Consider the following 22,640-nt stretch of genomic DNA (forward strand, 5'->3'; position numbering starts at 1 on the left):
ATCTACAAATGCCAGTCTATTTCTTTGATTTTTTTTATTTTTTTTGTATTTTTGCTCTGATCCCCCTCTTATTTATTCAGAACTCATGTCCAGACACTCTTTGTCCCATTTATGTTCCATTAAAGCATGCTAGAAGTGGCACTGTCATCTGTTCCGGGGATTTGAATTCTCTTACATATTCCACTGTGCATACCCACAATGTTTCCAAAAGCTGATATGCAAAAGGATTCCTGCTATAAGTGTGTCTTACTTCTACAAGAGGCATCCCAAACATATTAGCCCTGTGCCCCCGATAGGCAAGTGTCTCTGCTTATGTGTGGTCTACACTGGGGACTCTACTCAAAGGATGCCTCGTCACTCCTCTTTTCCACAGTCATCTCCTTCAGTACCCCAGGATCTAGTCAAACCAAGGTCATCTGGATCATTAGCCCTCTATGCCAATGGAGCTGGGTCTGTCTTTGAGCAACATTCCATTCATATGCTTCCCTCTCACTATCACCAAATGAGGATCTTACCACACATGCATTTGTTATTTCTCCTCTTTTCATTCACTTACACATTAAGAGTTACAGTTAACAGGTATGCCTATCTACTGTCAAGTCTTCCCTTGAATGGCTCCTCTTTCGCCACTGCTTCACTCCTCTTTTATTGAAATCCCTTTTTCCCTCATTCATCCTAATTCTATAATACTCATTCTATTCCAAATCATCTACATAATGTTATTTTAAAAATCAAAACTACTGTTATGAAATCTCATATTTACCACCTCTCTTGCCACAGCCATTATGTTTACTTAGTGCAACTCTATCCACAGAAGCTTGTATGTCATGCTTGAACCATTAATCATCACTCCATAATCACTACTTCCTTCCGGTAACTATTTCCCTGCAATCTGAAGAAAATATTTAGATAATTTTACTTCACCATAAGACTCATCAATTATTTTTACTTACCCCTAAAACACATCATCTACTTCCAATGACAACATAATCTCTCATTCCAAACATCTACTTTAATAATTTCTAAATCTTAAATGCTACCATGTCCCCCTTAATCATAACACATTCTCCATTTTACCATCCTGCTATTCCACAACCCCAAATAAAAAGAAAAATTATCTCCATATTTTTTCTTCCACAGCAGGAGAAAAGAACTGGAAATTACAGGAGGGAAATCTAGATATAAAGGCATATTGAACACAAGCAGGTTGTCTAAATTAACCAAGTTTTCAAGCAATGTGCAAGAAGCTTAACAGGGAGAAAAGTGAGAAATACCACGGCCATATACCCCAGTATGATTGGCGGCCCACACGGATTATTAATGCAGAGCTTCCTTCCATTACATCCTATTAGTGTTGGTGATTTTAGGTCTTTGGCACCTGGAATTTTAAGAAAGAAAACTCTCTGAACAATGTATTAATATGGATACCTGAGTTTAGACTCTTACCTGACAGTAGCAGCTGTGATAACATTGGTTTTATGTAAGCAAGGAGAGCTGGAATCTTGGAAAAAAAGAAAGGAAAAGCACCATTAGTGCTAGTAATAAATAGCAACAAAATGATCTGCTTTGTATTTAGCAATGCTACAATAGGCAAACTGAATGCACTACTGATATGTTTAGCATAGCTATAGAAAAAAATAAATACAAGAAACATGCACATTGAAGGTTAATAAATGTAAACTTACTTAAGTGCTTAAGAGGCTGACTAAAGAATTTCTTTATGTGGTCACTTTTCAATATATGGGAAGGTAATGAAGCTAAAGACCTATAACAAAAAAAAAATAGAAAATGATCTTCTTGCTGCACCAAAAAGAGAGTACAACTCTTATTTATATTACAATATACTGCAATGAAACAGGAAAAAAACACCAACTTAGTCTAAAACAAAGTGCAGCTAACACTGTAAAGCCACACTCATATTTTTCTTAACCTTATACCATTTAACCCAAACTATTCTAAATTTGTCTGTCAATTTAGCAAGACCACTTCCAAATGCAAAGCATTCCAAGTATCCGCCATTCTCTTGGAGAAAGAAAAAGAAAGTTATGTACTTACCACAATGTTCCATCTGTGTTTTCCATTTTCATTCCTCCTCAAATGTTAGGGTTCAGATCCAATCCTCAGAGCCAACTCAGCAGTTACTTTATCTCATGGTCACCAAAAAGCTCCCGAGTTCCTCCATTACCCATAATACACCAACTCCTAACATACCCCAGATCTTGTTTGCTGTTTTACCTAAAGTAGGAAGTACTAATATATATTCCTTACAGAAGAAACTATATCTGGAGCTTAAAATGAGGGACAGCAGTATTGTTACATGCTCTTGTTCTTCCAGAAATCATCTGTGAAAAAGGTTGGGGGTTGGTGGGTGGGAAGTTGAGAAAGAATGAAAATGGATAACACAGATAAAGAAATTATGTACTCACCATAACGTTCCATGTTTGTAGTCCATCTCACCCTTCACTCTTACATATGGGTTCGGAGCCGATCCTTGGCTCTGACTCGGCCGATTACAAAGCTCAAAGTCTCTCAGTTGGCTCGTGCCTAGGTAGGTATCCCATAGTGCACTAGTAAGAATACCCAGATCTTGTTTGCTGCTGACTATAAAAGTGATAGAAAAGTTTTCCACATGGAACAACTGGATGAAAGGTCTCCACCCTACAAAGAAGCAATACTATCTTGTCTCCAGATCCTCCAAGGATACATGGACGGGGGTTGGTGGGTGGGTTCGTAAGAATGAAGGGCGAGATGGACTACAAACATGGAACATTATGGTGAGTACATAACTTCTTTATGTTCTGTAGTTCTATCTCGCCTTCATTCTTACATATGGGACAGCGTCCCTAGCAACTTTTTCTCGGGTGGCTCATGGGAATATACTCCTAAGAACCGTGGAACCAAAGGAGGCTCTACCCCTTTAGGTCAAATCCAATTTGTAATGAGTAATAAAAGTATGAGGGGTAGCCCAAGCTGCTGCTGCACAAATACTGTCAATTGGAACTCTGGCTTGAAAAGCAGCAGATGTGGATAAGGATCTGGTTGAATGAGCCTTAACTTTAAACGGAAGTTGCTTGCCATTGGAAGAGTAAATAAACGAGATACAATATGATTTCCAATTTGATAGAGTTTCTTAGAAACTGGTACACCCATCCTAGTGTCAGAAAAGGATACGAACAATTAGTCTGATTTTCCAAGTTCCTTCATTCTATGAAGACAGAACCTTAACTGTCTGTGAACATCAAGTTGATGAAATTTATATTCTGCACTGTGAGCGATTAGAAAAAAATACTGGCAGTTCGATAGTTTGATTCAAATTAGACAGAGCAAACCTTGGGTATGAAAGATGGGTTTGTGCGAAGGGAAACTCTGTCTCTATGAAAAATCAAGTAAGGAGGTTTGACTGACAGTGCTTGTAACTCTGACACTCTTCTGGCGGATGTAATAGCTACTAGAAAAATAGTCTTCCAAGACAGGAACTTCAGTTCACAAGAATATGCGGGTTCAAAAGGCGAGGAACTAAGTTTGGACAGAACGAAATTTTGATCCCAAGGAGACACAAGTTCCTGAATGGGCAGTCTTAGCAAGGTAGTGCCTTTAAGGAAAGTCTTACACAATCTGTGAGCCATAAGATTAGGCTCATGTCCTAAATGGAAATTGGATATTGCTGCCAGTTGAACTTTGATTGTAGCAGCAGCTGATCCCTGGTGAAAAAGCCAAGTTAGGAATTCCAATACCAAAGAAATGGATGCTGTATAAGGATCTACATTTTTCTCTTTTGCGCAAATAGAGAATCTTTTCCATTTGCTAGCATATAATTTCCTCGTGGAAGGTTTGTGGGAAGATGTGAGGATATGGGTAACTGCAGGTGAAAAACCATGAAGCCTGACTAGGGATGGAAGTGGAGTAACCACGCTGTCAAGTTGAGGGTGTGGAGGCAGGGGTGGTGGGTGCTTGACATGTGTGTCAAGAGGTCTGGAACTGTGTCCAGAGTCCATGGATCGTCTAAAAGATGAGGCCCAAGAAAGGAGAACCAAATCTGATGAGGCCAGTAAGGAGTTATCAGAATCATTCTGCTTCCCAAGGACTTTGCTTTCTCAATCACTTCTGATATGAGCGGAAAGGGGGGAAATGCATAAAGAAGTCCCGGAGGCCAACTATGAACAAGTGCGTCTCTGGGTGTCTCCCCCGGAGGGGGGGGATAAGGAAGTAGCAGCTGCTGCATTTGGCTTTGATTGGGCTTGCAAACAGATTGCAGCAAGGCTGTCAGAATTTGCGGAAAATCTGCTCCACGACTTTCTGATTCAGAGACCACTCATGAGGCATCAAGGTTGCCCTGCTGAGCTTGTCGGCTATTACACTGGTTGTCCCTGGGATATGCATTGCTACTAGAAAGCACTGGGAAGATATTGCCCACTGCCAAACACGAAGAGCCTCTCGACATAGGGGGTAAGAACTGGTTCCTCCTTGCTTGTTTAAATACCATACCACTGACATATTGTCTGATTGGATTGCTATTGTCCCTAAAGGAAGAAAGTCGTGAAATGCTTGCAATGCTAGTAGCACTGCTCTCATCTCTAGTATATTGTTATGCAGGTGAGCCTTGTGATCTTGTCATGTGCCTTGTACAGTCCTGCCTAGATAATCCCCCCTGCCCCCAAATCTGGAAGGCATCCATGGTCACAGTAGCAACAGGTTCACGAGGAAGGAATGGTGTTCCTGTCGTTAGTTGATCAGGCTAAATCCACCAGTGAAGGTCCTTTTGCATGATTCCCTTATCAGAATATGGTGAGACGGAGGCAGCTGTTGGAGACACCACTGAGAAAAGAGTAGCCATTGAAGGATTCGCACATGTAATCTGGCTAGTGAAACTAGGGTTATGGTAGAAGCCATGGTCCCTAAAAGTTTCAGCACTGTCTTGGCTTTGACTCTTTGTTGAGGAAGTAGGGGGTATAGATGTCGTCTGAGATTTTGAATTCTGTCTGCGGGAAGATGAGCCATTATGGCGACTGTGTCTATTTCTGCACCTATAAAAGTCACATAATGAGAGGGCGACAAGGCAGACATTTCCCAATTTATTGTAATCCCTAGTTGGGTGCAGAGCTGAATGGTTGAATCCCTGGCTTGTAGAAGTAGATGTCTGGTGGTGGCAGCCAGGATCCAGTTGTCCAAATACAGAAACACTTGGAATCCGAGATGTCTCAAGTGAGCTGTCACTACCGCCATGCATTTGGTGAACACCCTGGGGGCTGTGGTGAGACCAAAGGGCAGAGCACAAAATTGGTAATGACTGGCTCCCAGTCGAAAGCGTAAATGACTCCTTGATGCGCTGTCCATTCTGATGTGGTAGTACGCATCTTGGAGGTCTATGGAGCACATTCAATTGTCTTTCCCTAACAGAGGGAGTATCGACTGCAGAGTTCCCATTCGGAACTTGGACTTCTTCACTGATTCGTTTAATTTGCTGAGGTCTAAAATGGGTCTCCAGTCCCCTGTTCATTTTGGCACTACAAAGAATCTGGAGTAAGTTCCGAATCCTATCTGGTCTGTGGGGATGGTCTGGATGACTCTCCTTGTAAGCAACTTTTTAATTTCTATGGTTGCTTGATCCCTGTGATTGGGTGGAATATTCTGTGATCTTCTTGGTGGTATGATGTGGGAGAAAGAAGGGTATGGAGTGTATTCTCTGGTGATTATTCTTTGTACCCACTTGTCTTGGGTGATGTTGAGCCAGGCTTCTGGATACAAAGATAAGCGACCCCCAACTGGCTCCAGAGAAGCGCAGTCGGGCCCCACTTCAGGAGCGCTGATAGGGACGACCACGAAAGGAATCGCATCCACCCTGGTTTTGCGGACAACCCCATGCCTCTAGAGCGACGTCTACCATTAACTCCTCCTCCTCTGCCTCTGCAGGAGGAATCACCCTGTGCGTCCGGGAAAAATGTCTGGGATTTCTTGAACCACATTTTTCCGCGTCTCTGACCCTTGGAGTATGGTCTAGAAGGGACGAAAAAACTTACTGCCACGGCAGAGAGAGTTTTAACTTCCTGCTCACACCTGGTGAGTGCATCTTTTACCTTTGGTCCAAACAAAGAGGAACATCAAAGGGGGCATTGGTAAAAGTAGATTTGAAAGGCTCCACAAAGTTATATAAGCGCATCCAGGAGTGCCTTCTAAGGGAAACTCCTGACCCCGCTGACCTGGGTAAGGTAATTCAGCGATCTGAGAGTGAAAGCCGCTGAAGAGAAGCTATGCTTCCCATATCTATTCATCATTTCGAGACTCCTTGTTTGGTGAATGGACAGATGTAGAAGTCTCCGCTAATTCCTTCTTTGTGGCTGCTACCGCCACCACCATGGCATCTACAGGCACACCTTTGGTTAAGAACTCGTTCTCGTTGGAGGCTGAGAGAAATTTGTTGAGCCTTCTGGGGACTGGTTCCATGGCATAAGGAGTTTCCCACACCTTTCGACTAACTAGGTCCAGGAGCTCATCAAAAGCTGGAGACGTTCAACAGGCTGAAGGGTGAGACCCGAAAGCCTTCAGGTACACTGACTCCTCATCAGAAGCGGTGACAGTGGGCCAGCCACCTCTCTGTTTCAGGATCTCTAAGACATCTACAAAGGACGACCTAGGGGACTCTTCTGACTCCTCAAGGTCAGTCTCTGAGGTGATGGACTCATCCAGAGAGTCTACATGCTTCCTCTTGCAAGTCTTCTTCCGAGGGGGCTCCTCAGATGGATATTCTGGGGAGGTCTCGGAAGACTGGGGGCCACCCAATGGGGGCTCCTGAAGCTGCAGATCTCTGCTGCTGAGAGAGAGATGGTGCTGAGACAGAGGTCGGTGCTTGAGGGGGAAGAACATCAGTGCCCTTGTGCAGAGATGATGACCTGGACAGCACGCTCCTCATCATCTCGAATGCAGATCTCTCTGGCTCCGAGGACAGCTCCAGTTCCGAGGAAATGGAAGTAAATCCTCGGCTTCAAAGCGATAGGCTCCAAGAAGGATGTTGGATCCAAGCTCAACCTAGCCAATGCACCGAGAGGTAGGCTCATAACCGAAGTTTGGGTCCAAGCGTCCCTGTCGGGGCCGACTGGTGAGCTCCAGCTCCTAGACACCAAGGACGGCGCCGAAGGTGTCAGAGTGGAACTCTGCTCCGAGACAGACACAAGGGGTGCAGGAACCGAGGGTTCCACCACAAGTGACACCGAAAGCTCTGGCTCCAAAGGACCAACATGGCTCGGAGGAGGAACAGCAACAGGGGGGAATGATCTTAGATGGCTCCGGAACCGATTGGGTCAGAGCAAGCAATAATTTTGGTAAAGCAGATGACTTCAAGAGGCTAAACGCTACTCTCGCCACATCCTCTTCTGAAAGGCTCTTGGAGGATCTGGATGACAGAGTAGGCGACCTAGATCTCTGCAGTATGGGAGATCTTAAGGTTGGGGAGACCGGCAATAACTCTTTGGACCAGATCAGAGGCAATTTCTCAGTGGTTGGCTCAAAAAAACTTGGAGCCGACACTGCAGTGTCAATATCAATAACCTCGACCGGCTCCGAGTTCAGTGGAACCGAAGAGGTAGAAGTCTCATCCAATATCAAAACTTTCTGAGGAGGTCCAGACAAAATAGTTGGTGCAGGAAAATGTCTCTTGGCCGACTTGACCTTCTCTTTCTTTAAAGGAGACTTGGAGTGTGAGGATGACGAGCTGGCTAAATCCTCCTCAAAGGAAGGCTTAAGGAGACCTTTCAGGATAAGCTTGTTCTTCCTTTCTTGGAGAACTCGAGAGCTGAATGAGTGACAGAAAGAACAAGCTTCCTGCAGATGAATGGGTCCGAGCCAGTAAACACAGTTACTACACCCATCAGTTATAGACATTTTTTGGGAGCACTTAAGGCACTTTTTAAAACCCGAAGTTTTATGATCTTTAGACTCCTTAGACATGCTTACTAATAACCAACACCATCAAAGACAGACAAGAGAACAAGATCCTCTAACTTAAACGGGCCTAGCCATGCTAAATATAACACACACACACAGACGAGCAAAAACAGAGGACTAGGTCCTCTAACTTAAATGGGCCTAGCCCTGAATAGGAACAACACCAGAAAAGGATAATAGAGGACTAGGTCCTCTAACTTAAACGGACCTAGCTGTCACAGAAAAAGGGAAACGCTAAGTCAGCAAGTATACTACAAACTGTAATTTTTTTAAATAATAGGCTACAAATTAGCCAATAGTAAACACTGCACACACAAAAAAGGTATTCTAATGAAAAACAATACTAGAGTAAAAGGTCCCAACACAAACGCGGACCTACGCTAATAGAAAATATCTGAAAAACATTCACACAGAAGTGATGCCACTTAGAGAACAAAACAGGCCTAGAAACGGACAACAAGTTCTCAACAATAACTACAGAAAATAGCAAAAGCACACTTTTATTTACTACCTACTAATAACTATTACCTAAGATATGAAAACTAAGCAATTGTGTTTTTTTTGTAAATTAAAGACTGTTCATTCCAGTTATTTCGAGTGGATTCTTGTTTGCATGCTGTTTGCTGTTCTCCGTTTTTGTCTAAGCTATATTATATGCCAATATATCAATAAGAATAAGAACAATGAAAACTATCCAACTTAGCCACGGCCAAGAAAGAAGCACTTCTGAACTCGTAGACGTGGCAAATGAGATCTGGGGATTCTTACTAGTGTACTATGGGATACCTACCTTGCCAGGAGCCAACTGAGAGACTTTGAACTTTGTAATCGGCTGAGTCGGAGCAGAGGATTGGCTCCAAACCCATATATAAGAATGAAGGCAAGATAGGACTACAGAACATGGAATGTTATAGTAAGTACATGACGTTTTTATCTGATGATGTCAATTTTCATTCTATCCTCAACTGTTGGGACAGAGTCACCAGCTACCTAAATTCATGGGTGGACTCCAAGAAAAGATATTCCTGAGAACAGTTGAGCCAAAGGCTGCTCTTCCCCTCAAAACCACATCCAGTTTGTAATAAATAATAAAGATATGAGGACTGGTCCAAACTTCAGCCACACGTCAGCTCTACAGAGAAAAAATGAAGAAGTTGTTATGGACCTAACTGAATGGGCTCTTAAAAGTCTTGGTAAGAATAGATTTGATCTGTTGTGGATAACTGATATGCAATCCATCAGCCATCTGGATAAAGTTACCTTTGCAACTGATTTTCCCAATTTAGAGTCTGCAAAGGAAACAAACTGATCTGTCTTCTTAACTTCTTTTGTTCTATGTAAGTAAAAACGTAATTGTCTGTGGACATCTATTAACTGCAACATATATTCACCCTTGTTTGTAAATTCAGGAAAGAAGACTTGCAGATTAATGGACTGGTTAACATTGGATTCTGACACCATCTTAAGAAGGAAAGAAGGATTGGTACATAATGATACCCTATCCTTATTAAAAATCAAGTTAGGAGGTTTAGTGGACAATGCTTGATGTTCTGAAATTCTTCTAGTGGAGGTAATGGCCACTAGAAAAAATAGTTTTCCAGGTCAGAAATACAAGATCACATTTTTTTGCTGGTTCAGACAGAGACTGAATCAAGGCCTGCAGTACCACATTTAAATCCCATGGTGGAGTATGATCTTTATAGGGAGGTCTCAGCAAGAGAGTACCTCTCAAAAAGGCTTTACAAAGCTTAGATGAAGTCAAGGAAGAACTCTCAAACTCAATATGAAAGTTGGAGATAACTCCTCAACAATTAGAGGTCTGTTAGCAGCAAACTCCCTCATTAAAACCCGTTGCCAAAAAGTCAAGAACACTTTGCATGGGAGATGAGAAGGGGTCAATGTGTCTGATACGCCCAAAACAACAAGCCTTTTCCATTTACTTCTGTAAAGTTTTCCTGTAGAACCATTATGGGAAGATAAAAAAGTACATGAGTGACAGGGGAAGAGAGCATTGGTTGTCTATCTATTAATGGAATTGGAGAAACCATGCTATTAGCTTGAGGTTTGAGATATCCGGATGAGTCATGCCCGTCAGGTGAGACAGGAGGTCTGGAATCAGATCCACAATCTAAGGTGGGTAAAGCAGATGAGGCAAAAGGAAGGGGAACCAAATCTGCAGAGGCCATTAAGGTGCAATGAGGATGACTTTGCTCTTCTACCAGGGAGCTTTCTGCAGAAATTTGGGAATTAGAAGAGTCAGTGGGTAAGCATAGAAGAGATGGGGGGGGGCAATCATGAAGTACAGCATCCCTTGTTGATTCCCCCTGTGGGGGGAATCAGGACAAAGAAGCTGGTGCACTTCTTAGGGGAGAAGCAGAAGGCTGGCCCCACTGACAGAAAATCATTTCTGTCACATTGATGTTGAGAGACCACTCATGAGGTAGTAGAATGGACCTGCTCAATTTGTCAGGTATCACATTGAACTTTCTTGATCTAGTGAGCACACCCAGTCATCCTTGCCTAAAAAAAGGCAGAATGGACTGAACCATGACCATCTGAAACTGTGTGTCGAATTGCTTTGTTCAACTAGCTGAGATCCAAAATTGGTCTCCAGCCCCCTGTTTTTTAGCACTAAAAAGAATCTTGAATAAGTTCTGGATTCTATATGGTCTGGTGGGACTTCTTGGATGACTCTTTTTTTCTAGCAGTTTTTGTTTTGGGCAGAACATCAGGAAATTTGCATACAGATGGGGGTGAAAGGGAATTGTATGACGTCGAGAAATGATCCTCCACACCCACGCATCTTTTGTGATAGCTAGCTATGCTCCCTGGTGAGGGATAATTGACCCCCGATTGCCTCCAGAGGGGGACAATCTGGCCTCCTTTCAGAAGTGCTGGTAGGGTCTATCGGAGAAGGAATCTCTGGACCCTTGCAGGCCTCCTCTGACACATGGGTGTAGTTATCCATTCGAGTTCCCCCCTCTTCCCCTGGAGGAATCTCTCTCCAGGTAGATCTTGGAAAAAATCCTGGAATTCTTGAACCACAAGGATCTTTGAGTAAATGAAAATGCGCACCCAATGAGGAGAAGGTCTTCCCACCTTTTTCACACCTGGAGAGTGTGTCTAACTATAGGGCCAAACAACATACTGCCATCAAAGGGTGTACTGACAAATGTGGACTTGAAGGGCTCCGTAAAATCACACAAGCTCATCCAGGCATGCCTCCTAATGGAAATGCCTGAACCAGCCACCCTTGAGGCACCTTTATCTGCATGTGATATAAGCTTCATGGACAAATTGGAAATAGACTGTAGGTAGTCAACTGTGAGGCCACAGAAGTTTGAGACTTGGCAGTAGTGATCCCAGAAAGGGATTCTGACAGTTCCTTTATCAAATCCCTTTGTAGTCTCGTAAAGTGTGCCAGGTAGTTCAGTGACCCAAGGGAAAAAGTCACTGAAATAAACACATGCTTCCCAAATCTGTCCAATACTCTACTGAAATAAACACATGCTTCCCAAATCTGTCCAACACTCAAGACTCTGTTAGGAGGATAGACAGAAGTTCCTTCCTTGTGGCTGTCACCACTACCATAGCATCTACGGGCACTCCTTTGCTCCAGAATTCCCTACCTACAGGTGGAGCCAGAATCTGACCTGGTCTTTTGGGGATTGGCTCATCTGAGTCAGAGTTTTTCCACACCCATCTAGCGATCAAGTCAATGAGCTCATCAGTGGGCGGAGTAACTCAGGAGGTAGACAGGCCAACTCCAAAGGCCTCCAGGAATACTGATTCCTCTGGGGAAGGGTTATCGGAGGACCAACCACCCCTCTGCTTAAGGATCAGTTCCCACTGCCCCAACTGCAATCTACCCAAGGCGGAAGTTCGAAAACTTTGGAGTCAACTCTAACACCTCTGATCCGACAAGGGCACCTCTACTCCGAGAGTGATCTGGATGCAAAGATATTGGAGATTGTGTACTCAGAGATAGCTTAGAATCTAAAGATAAGAAGATTTTCGTATCTGAACCAGATGGACCCGGAAGACTTGAATCCAGGGACTCTGAAACGCTTGGTTGGATCAGAGAAGGACATGAAATCAGAGAATTGTTAGAAGGATGGGCTTCCTGACCAAAAGGTGTAGGAGCCGGCACAACTCCCATCTGTATCTGCACTGAGACAATCTCCTCATCATTCTGTCCAAATCAGCTACAGTCAAACTTCTGGAAGAACTAGCAGAAGCTAGGGATGGGGGACCTAGAGTGCTGGCATTCCAAAAAGGAAAAAGGTACTCTGGAAGGTACCGGATCCAAACGTGGAGAATATCTGGTTCTGGGTAACAGACTGTGATCTGAAGTGCTTGGATCCGAGGAGGATTTTGTAAGATCAAATGCCAATGGAACCACAGTAGCCTTCGGATCCAATTTGTGTTTTTTCTTTGGCAGATCAGAGGATGATAGACTCGAGGATCCTTGAGGTTTAGGAGACTTAGTAGAAGGCTCCTTTAATTTTGATTTGGGGGACTGAGCCCCAGCAAAAGCTTCTGAGAAAGTAGTAGGAAGTAACCCCTTCAAAATAAGTTTATTTTTTCTATCCACTACTGCACACGGATTAAAGTTTTTGCAAATAGCACAATCAACTTGAAGGTGTTCCAGGCCCACACAATGCACACAAAGTGTGAGCGTCAGACAAAGAATATCTGTGCCCGCACTTTTGCCACGTCTTAAAACCCAAAGGGCTTTTTTCTGCCATCCAGACACACTAACAAAAAAAAATTGAATAATAAGAAAGAAAGTGACTTTTTTTTAATAAAACAAGGAAGAAAAAAGAAAGAAGGAAGAGATACCAATGATGGTAGCAAAATTTACACAAAGTGCAAACAATACCAACTATGGTAAGAAAGAACTACACAGTGTAATAAAAGGGAGGACTAACTATTAATAAAATTTGAAAAGGAAACATCAAAACACTTATTGATTTAAATTAATCACTTAAGATGACTGCATCTAATAGCGAAAGTGGCAAAAGAGATCTGGAGCATGTTAGGGGCTGGTGCATTGTTGGTGGCCACGAACTTAAGTAACAACCAAGTTGGATCAGAGGATTGGATCCAAACCCCACAGTTAATGACAGAATGAAAACTAACATCAGATTATGTATTTCAGTCCATATTAAAATGTGACAATCTAGCTGCTGTTGCTGACATCCCACCTTCACCTTACCTTTAAAGTTCAGCCTCTTCACAGTTTCCCTGTAAATGCTGTGTTACCTAAATAATATTGTTCCTTGATTTCAGTTTTCCATTGTACATATTACTGAGGATTGCAATCTGTTCCTGTACTTTTTTCCAAACCTTTAATACAGTAAATAATGCACATCTTGCATCTATGGTCAATTAATGTTCCTCCACCTGTACCAACTGTGTACTACTATGCTGCAGTGAAACTGCTTTACTGTAAACTTCCTTTGCTAAGTGTTGCCAAAGCTGCAACCCTGACTTTTCAGCAAGGACCTTCCTGTTTTCAACATATAGGACAGTTTGGTCATGTGAATATCAGCCAGAAAAACATCACAACTGTTTTTCTACCTTAACAGTAATGTGTTAGTAGCTGGCAGATGAATACAACTGATGATGATACTTGTAGACCATGAATGCTACTTACTTCCGCTAATGAAATTACAGCTTGCAATATTTAGTATAACTCAGCATGTCAAAGGCAAAATGAAATAACCCATGCTGAGAGTTTCTTCAGTTTACACTATATTAAATCTTCATTTTGCAGTACTGATTACTGAGCTACGTCCTGAGTAGGATAAAGCAAGTACTGGAAAATGGAACTACATGAAATGCTAATTTCACGGTTGCAAAGGAAAGCAATTTTGCACAGTAGAAATTGAACACACTCCAACTCAATGCCAAGTCTAATATTTAACTGCAGCTTCACTCTTCAAAACCAGTCTAGTCCAAGCAAGAAGTATCTAGTTAAATCCTGTAGGTGGACTTTCCAAATAGAAATCAAACAAGGGGTAGCACATTTAAGCAGGTACTGCTTACATTTACCATCAAGTTGTCTTAAAAGTTAGGGTTTATATTAAATAGACAAAACTTCAAAATGTCGAACGCTCACTTGAGCGAAAATTCAGTAACTTGAAATCGCTATTGTGGGGGGCTGTGCCCCCCACACCTCCCACTAAACATATATTCAAACTCCAAGATCGCACTACAGTGAGGAAAGGGCAAATATTCAGATCTTCACTGTACTGTGATCCAAAAAAATAAACGTCGAGTTGTTGAATTTCCGCTCATGTGAGTGTTCAACATTTTGATTTTTTGTTAATCTAAAGTAGACCCTTAAGCTACGCCACAGTGAAATGTGCTGACAATCACTGTCCACAAGAGATCGCAATAATTGCATGTACCTTAAAATGTTGTAATCTTACTGCCAATTTGTATTTCACGATGTTTACTGTAAAGTTTAATACTACTATTAATTTACATGCAAAACATTTATTATTGGGTGTGCTGGTTGTCATGCTTTCCTGCAATGCTTAATTTCTGCAAGAGTCTGAAAATAGTGCAAGGCTAGTTCAGTGAACTACCACAACACCCAAAAAAGAAGACAAATACATAAAAGAATCCTTGCATCACTTGAAAAATGCTGTCAGTCCTTTTACATTTATTTAACTGTATTCCTTTCCTTAACCTTTCATTGTCTTGACTAAAGGTATAAAGCAAAAGAGGATAACATCAGAACACTTTCGATATTGAAAATACAGCTGTGTAAAATCTTACCATGACAGATGTCCTTCTCTTCACTGTTCCAATATTCATAACCTAAGGGATCTCCTGCCAAGGATAGTCCAGCATACCAAAGCCTTTAGTACTTACAGGCACCATATGTCATATGTACGCTTTCTTTGCAAGGCACAGGGCATAAAGGTGATGTACAGACACACACTCAGAAATGGAAAACCCCGGGAGGAACAGAATGCCCCTAGAGATAAGGAAAAACATGTGCATTCTGAAGGAGAAAAACGAGAAGAGTCTCTTGGCTAGGAGGGCAAGAAAGAACAAGCTAGAGCAGAGGGGGCAGGCGGGAGGGTGCGAATAGTGCAACAGTGATGAGAAGGACATCTACTGTTATAGTATGATTTTACACAACTGTACTATGTCCTTCCACATCACTGTTGCAGTATTCATAACCTAAGGGAGAGTACTAAAGCTGGGAGGAGGATGGCAGGGAAAAACCCTCCAGAAACCCATGTGGGATAGCCCTGGCAAACCCGCCTCTGGCCCTGGAATTAACATCCAACCTGTAATGCTTTGTGAAAATATAAACATAGGACCAAGTAGCAGCCTCAAGGCTGGAGTTGGTATCCAGCCCCTTGTGCAAAGCACCAGAAGAGGAAACAGCTCTGGTAGAATAAGCCTTTACTGACTTTAAGATTAGGTTTCACCTAAATTTATTTTCTTAGACATAAATACAGTACTCTCTTTGCATAGGCCTAGAAATGCAACCATGTTAAAGCAGATGTATATAGTCATTTTATTTGTGGATTCAGTACAAAGGAATGTTTCAGAAACCTTCAGTCAAGAATACTGATAAGAATAAAATGTGACGTACATTAAGTACAAACATGCTTGGAAACCAATGTTAAAGAGGCATGTAGAAATTTACAAGGTTGTTATTATTAGGAAATACTTCAGACACAGTGAGCTTGAGCTAGTTTGTTCAGACTGATAAGTAGAAAATCACTGCAGTGCAATCCACAGAAGTTTGGTACAGACACTTGAGAGAGAGTGCAGAAGTCAGGTCAAATATCCAGCATTCTAGAACATTAATTTTATTATTCAAGAGAAAATAAATAATTCTGAGTATAATGTGGTCAGAAGCTTTGGACATTATAATTCAGTCTATTTCAGTTTACCAGCACTGTTATTGGAGATAGTAAGATTTCATATTCTGAGTACAGAATTTACAGACAGTATAAAGAGTACAGAAGCTACACATATTATAATTCAGTCTATTTCAGGTTATCAGCACTGTTATTGGGGACAGTAAGATTTGATTTGGATATTGTTGACATCTACCTCCACTGTACATAACACATTTTTAACCAAACTAGTGTTTGCAGACTTTTACTCTGAAAGGTATAAGATTTGGCATATAAAGTAGAGCCTGGCACCTGTTCAGCATATTTCTGGGTAATTAAAAGATAAAGACATCCATTCCAGCCTCATTCCAGTTTTTTCCATTTCATTTCAGTATTCTACAGTCATTTCAATTCTTACATTGATGAAGAAAGACATTTCCCATGGAATAAAATAACAAAATTAAATGGACTTAGAAATGCAGGAAGAGATGTTTTGTTTAGAAACAGCCAAACACAATCACCTGGGATGAAAGAAAACAAAAATCTGCTCAGATTTGCGAATAAATTTAGTTTTATCCCAATAACACCTGAGCTGTCTATGCAAATCCAAGGTTTGAAGAACCTTCTCAACAGTAGATTGTGAAGAAGGAAAAAAATAAGGCAAATGAATAGACTGATCAAGAGACAAATCAATGACCACCTTGGGCATAAAAGGAGGGGTTAGTACAAAGAGACACCCTGTCTCTGTGGAAAGCTAAGAAAAGAGAAAAAGCCATGACAGCCTGAAGTTTAGTCACTCTCTTGGCTGAAGTGTGAGGCAAAAAAGTCCTCAACATTGTAAAGAAGCTGACAAAGCAGACTCAAAAGAGGCCTGAGTCAATTTTTCAAGTACAAAACTGAGGTTCCAGGAAGGTGGGAGATGCTTCCTGGGAGGCCTGATATGAAGGACTCCTTTAAGATATTGTCTGACCTCAAATCTAGAGGCTTGAGGAGGAGTCAAGGGCAGACAAGCAGAAATTGCTGACAGTTGAGCTTTAACTGAAGAATATGTTAACCCAGCGTGAAGTACATCACACAAATAAGAGAGAACCACAGGGACCTCCACAGGTAGGGGGATCCTGATAGTGAGAGAGGCACCAGACAAAAAATAATTTTCCATTTGGACACTTATGATTTCCTGGCCTCCTAGCAAAACCCAAGCATGTCCTCAGAAAAGAAGTGCCTGAAAGGGGTCAAAACCCTATCACTCACAGCATCAATTACAGAGTGAACACGTGAGAATGGATAAGAGATCGTTTGCCTTGTGGGAAAAGATCTACACAGTGCAGTAATTGTGGTGACTGCCCCAGGTCAAGTGAGAAATAAGGGGGGACCAACACTGTCTGGGCCAAAGAGACAGTCACTAGCAAGATTTTAGGCGAGTCCTGCTTGATCTTGTGCAAGACTCATAGTAACAGAGGAAAGGGAGGTAAGGGGTACAGAAGCATCCCCTTCCAAGAAAAAGACAGGGCATCCACTTTCCAAGCAAGAGGACTTGGAACTCTAGAATAGAATAATGAAAGTTGTAAGTTTAGACTGGAGGTAAAAATATCTACCCAAGGAATACCCCATCGATGGACAATGTTCAGGAGCACTTCTCTGTGAAGCATCCATTCGACAGGTGTGCTGGATCTGCTCAGTTTGTCAACAGATTGTATTCTGAGGGGAATGTAAACTGCCTGAAAAGTTGCTTGATATTGGACAGCTAAATACCAGACCTGATGACCTAGTCTAAAAAGAATGTAGGACCTTCTACCCCTTGCTTTTTGACATACCACATCACTGTGGTGCTGTGTGCTAAAATTTTGAGGGAGTCAGGATGAAAGAGGGAAGGAAATCCCGAAGAGCTAGAAGCAGAGCCCTCATCCCGTTTATACTGACGTGGCTGGATCTCTGATGAACAGGCCGAAGACTGTGAACCTTGAGAGGGATGAAGGAGGCACCCAATCCCTTGTCTGTAGCATCTGTAAAGAGGTCTTGAGTCGGGACTGGAGCTTAGAAAGGAAGTCCTGGTTTGAGAGAAAGTTGGTGAATCCACTACTGAAGCTCAAGCTTGAGACAGGGAGGGAAGGTTACCAGAAAGTCCAGGGATGGCAATGCTAGAGCCACACTGACTTGAGGTACCACTGATGCTTTCCCATATGAAGCCTGGCCAGAGGTGGCATGGGAATGGTGGAAGCCACAAATCACATGGCCTTGAGAAATTCCTTGACTATGACAGAAGCCAGAGGAAGAAGAGGCTGAAAAAAGGAGCGAGGGACACGGCCTTGGGGTCAGACAGAGATGTCAGCATGGGGATGGTCAGAAGCCTGCAACCGAGGAAAATATGACCCTGAGAAAGCATCAGTGAGTTACTTTGTTCAGACTGATAAGCAGAAACTCACTGCAGTGCAGTCCAAGTGTGCTACAGACACTTGAGAGTGAGTGTAGAAGTCAGGTCAAGTATGGTGAAGCCCAGACTCTGTAAAAGGGAAATTGAAAACTTGAGATCCTGAATCAGAGCATCAGGTGAAGAAGCTTGAATAAGCAGATGTCCAGGTAGGAAAAAAGCAATGACAGGAGCAACGCCTTTGGTGAATACCCTTAGGGCAGTAGAGAGACCAAAGGGCAAAACAGAGAAAGTACATTTATGTACACTTACCATAAATGTAGATGTTCGAGTGTATTCACTGTTGCAGTCATTACATTTGGGTTATCCCTGCCAGGGTAGACCTCGGCCGGACCGAATACCAGAGACTTAGTATTTCTGCATTGGTTGCTGTCGCTTGAGGACTGACGTCAGGTCTTCAGTGGTATAAAGTAAGGCAGCCTACATCATTACATCAGTTTTTCTTGCCCTAACCTGTCAGGAGCCCTCAAAGTAGGAGGCCAGGTTCTGGTGGAAGAACCCCACCAGTGGAAAATAAATACCAATATGTCCCTTGTAAGGAAAGGAGAACAACAAGGAAGAAAGGTAACAAAAGGAGAAATAGAAAAAAGGGGGATGGAGGGAGGGAAACTGCAACAGGGAATACACTCGAACATCTACATTTATGGTAAGTGTACACAACTGTACTATGTTCTTTGTGTTTCACTGTTGCAGTCATCACATTTGGGTAGATTCCCAAAGCTGAGGAAATGGGTGGAGGCAGTCAAGTAAGCAAGGGGCTGGCTAGGATGCCCTGCAAGACAGCAGAGGCAAACCCTGCCCTGGATTTGGAGAAGAGAGGCAGGTGGTAATGCTTGGTGAAAGTGTGAACAGATGTCCAGGTGGCAGCCTCCAGGACGTCCCTGGTGGGGACTCCTCTGAGGAAAGCTGCAGATGTGGAAGCTGGTCTGGTGGAGTGTGCCCTGACCCCCTTGGGGGAGGCTTACCATGCTGTTTGTAGCAGAAATGGATGCAGTGTGCTATCCATTTGGAAAGTGTTTGCTTGGAGATGGCTTTGCCTTCTGCCCCTCTAGCAAAGCTAACCAGCAATTTATCAGACTTTCTTAAGGATTTAGTCCTGTCCAAATAGTATCTGAGCTGTCTGTGCATATGTAGAGTGAAAAATCATTTCCCCCTTTGTTCTGGGGATTAAGAAAGAAGGTGGGCAAATGAATGGATTGGTTAAAAGCCACATTGGACACCACCTTGGGCATGAAGGATGGGTTAGTTTTGAGGGATACCCTGTTTGCATGGAAGATGATGAAGGGTTCCACAGCCATGAGTGCTTGCAGCTCAGAGACTCTTCTGGCTGAAGTGATGGCCAGAAGGAAGGCTGTCTTCCAAGAGAGAAATTTTAGCTCTGCAGAAGAAGCTGGTTCGAAAGGAGGCAGTGTGAGCTTTTCCAAGACAAACCTAAGGTCCCAAGCTGGTGTTGGTGCCCTTCTGGGGGGCCTCAAGTTGCTAGCCCCTCTGAGAAACTGTTTGATCAAAGGGTGCGAGAAAAGGGGCTGCTCAGTGGGAAAATGAGCAGAAATAGCAGAGGCATGAATTTTTATAGAGGAGGTTTAGAATCTGAGTAAGACACCATGGAGGCAGCAGGAACAGGCTGTGCAGCAAGGGGTACCAGTGCTGACGGGGCCAGTCTGGAGCTACAAGAATGGTCCTTGTTTTTTTCCTCCCATATTTTGAGCAGTACCCTGGGGATGACAGGTAGGGGAGGAAAGGCATAGACCAAGAGATTGACCCAGGGAAGGAGAGGGCATCCACTTTCCAAGCCATGCAGTGATGCTCCCTGGTGCAAAATTTGCTGAGCTGATGGTTGGTGTGGGAGGCAAAGAGGTCGACCTTTGGGGTTCTCCATTTCTGAGTTATTAGGGTGAAGGTACTTCTGTTGAGCTGCCACTCGTGTGGGTCCAGAAGGTTTCTGCTTAATTGGTCTGCTAGGGAGTTGAGAGAGCCTGGTAGGTATTGTGCTAACAGGTGTAGCTGCATGGAAGAGGCCGTGAGCCAAAGGGTCATGGCCAGCTTGCATAGAGGGTAGGAATGGTGTTGTCTGTCTTGATCAGGAGAATCCCTGGAGAGAGAAGGGGTTTAAAAGCTATCAAGGCGTACTGCACAGCCATCATCTCTTTTTGACGGATGTGCAGGGGGATTTGCTGTGGGCTCCATTGGCCCTGTATGCACCTGCCGTCCAGGTGTGCACCCCAAGCATAGTCTGATGCATCTGTGTGGCGGGGGGTGGGGAGAAGGGCAGTCCCTTGTTGTGGGAGCAAGCTGTTGCCCACCAAAGAAATTCCTTTCTGAGGCAAGGAATTATAGGTAGAAGAGTTTCCAGGTCTTGAGAGTGTTGACACTAAAGGCTCTTTAGGTACCACTGAAGTTTCCTCATATGCAGTCTGGCATATGGAATGAGAAGTATGCAAGATGCCATGAACCCCAGAGTTTGCAGAAAGCTGGGGTCTGGTGGCCAGTTGAGAGAAGTAGGCTGCCAGGAAAATGTGACTGTCTGGTGTAAGGTATGCCACCTGGGATGCTGTGTTCAGACTTGCTCCCTGGAAGATTATCCTTTGAGTGGGCACCTGCTTTGATTTCTTTTCGTTGACTGTGTACTCTAGGGAGGTTAGTAGGCTCTTTACAAAGGCCAAGTGCTTGAGCAGCTTTTCCTGGCTGTCTGCCTGAATAAGGCAGTTGTCTAAGTAGGGGTAAATCTGAATATTTCTTTGCCTGCAAAAGGCAATGGCTGGAGCCAGGCATTTTGTGAAAAATAAGCCAAAGGGCAGTGTAGAGAACTGAAAGTGATGAGATCCTGCCCTGACGTGGAGACATTTTCTGCATGATTCCCCGATAGGAATGTGGAGGTAGGCCTCTTTTAGATCCAGGGTGGCTAGCCAGGTGTCCTTGGAGAGCATGGGTAGCAGCTGCTGGAGGGTGAGCATTTTGAATTTTGGGATCACCAGGAAGGTGTTCAGAATGGATAGACCCTCTTTTCTGGGCACCTGAAAAAGTCGAGTAGAAGCCTTGGCCTATCTGTTCTCCAGGAACGTGCTCTACTGCCCTCAAAGAGAGCAGGGAATGGATTTCTTTTTGAGCCTCTGCCCACTGATTTTGTGGTAGATCTGGGAACCCATTTTGGGGTTGGAAGGGTGTGGAAGGAGAATTTGTATCCCTGAGATACAATGTTCAGAACCCATTGGTCCTTGGTAATGGTGGCCCAGGTGCTTGAGTGAAAGCAGAGTTTTCCTCCTGGGGTAAGTGAAGGTGAGCAGAGGGGTGGGTTGGGAGGGGGTGAGTTATTGTGAGTTCTTACCATAAGGGGGTGGCTTAGGTTCATAGGTTGGTACTAGGCTATCAGCCCTAGGGCCTATACAAGTCTAGCCATAACAATTCCCTGGCTATTTCTTCCCACACTATTTACTTCCCTGGACCCCTGTCTAGCAGGGCGACTGATGTGATCCCCGGGGTGAATTTCCTTTCTCCCATCCAATCGTCAAGGTTCCTTTTGAAGAGGGCCAAAGAGGCACTCTGCTTGACATGTATGGGCAATCTACTCCAGAGTCTGGGGAGTCTCTGGGTCAGGAACCTATCCCTCCAGCATGTTTTGTTTATTGTGATGACAAGGTTTAGATCCCTGGAGCATGTGGTTCTGAGGGATTGGGATTTCTTTAAGTGTAGCATGTCCAACAGCTCTGGGTTTGACATGGCCTTGTATGTTAAGCAGAGATCGCCTCTGAGTAGACGATATGCGACAGAGTATAGCTGGAGTTTTTTAAGGCGGTCAGCTTAGGGCATCTGCTTTAGGCCTGTGATTCTTTTAGTGAGGTATTTCTGCGGTCTTTCCAGTTGTTGCAGATGTCTTGAGAGGTACATACCAAATGGGGAGTTGTATTCTATAATGTGTCTAATGAGGGATGAGTACAGTGGGACAATGACCTCCTTTTTTCTGGATGAAAAGCCCTTTGTGATGAGGTGTGCCACATAGAAGGATTTCCTGACTGTTGTGGCGATGTGGTTATCGAAGGTGAGACCACTGCCCACCTGTGTCCCTAAGTCTCTTATCACACTTTCGGTGTTTAGTGTACTGCCACCTATATGGTAATTCACGGATACATGCTTTTTCCCAAAGGGGATAACTATACATTTCTTGGCATTGAGCTTGAGCCCATGGCTCTGGCACCAAGCATCTGTTTCTGTAAGGCCCTTTTGTAGAGTATCCACATCATTTGGGGATTCAGTAATGGCTCCCAGTTTGCAGTCAGCTGCGAACTTTGTTAGCCAGAGTCCCTTAGTGTTGGCCTGTACTTCACAGAAGTAGATGCCAAACAAGAGCGGTCCCAGGACTGAACCCTGAGGTACTCCACTTGTCTCTTGTCTGGAGCTGGATTTGG

General features: G+C 43.5%; 1 protein-coding gene across 1 annotated transcript in view; it reads right to left on the bottom strand.

The window, feature by feature from the left end:
• Positions 1 to 22,640, bottom strand: part of ZCCHC14 (zinc finger CCHC-type containing 14) — a 1,045,305-nt gene that overhangs the window by 122,091 nt on the left and 900,574 nt on the right. Inside the window, exons 6-7 of the mRNA XM_044081530.1 lie at positions 1,686 to 1,765; positions 1,447 to 1,501 (exon numbers count right to left, since the gene is read on the bottom strand). Coding sequence (XP_043937465.1) covers positions 1,447 to 1,501; positions 1,686 to 1,765 — 135 coding nt within the window. The remainder of the gene's footprint in view (positions 1 to 1,446; positions 1,502 to 1,685; positions 1,766 to 22,640) is intronic.

This window comes from Protopterus annectens, chromosome 8.part0 (assembly GCF_019279795.1).
Source record: "Protopterus annectens isolate FY-2018-M chromosome 8.part0, PAN1.0, whole genome shotgun sequence".
NCBI lineage: Eukaryota > Metazoa > Chordata > Ceratodontiformes > Protopteridae > Protopterus > Protopterus annectens.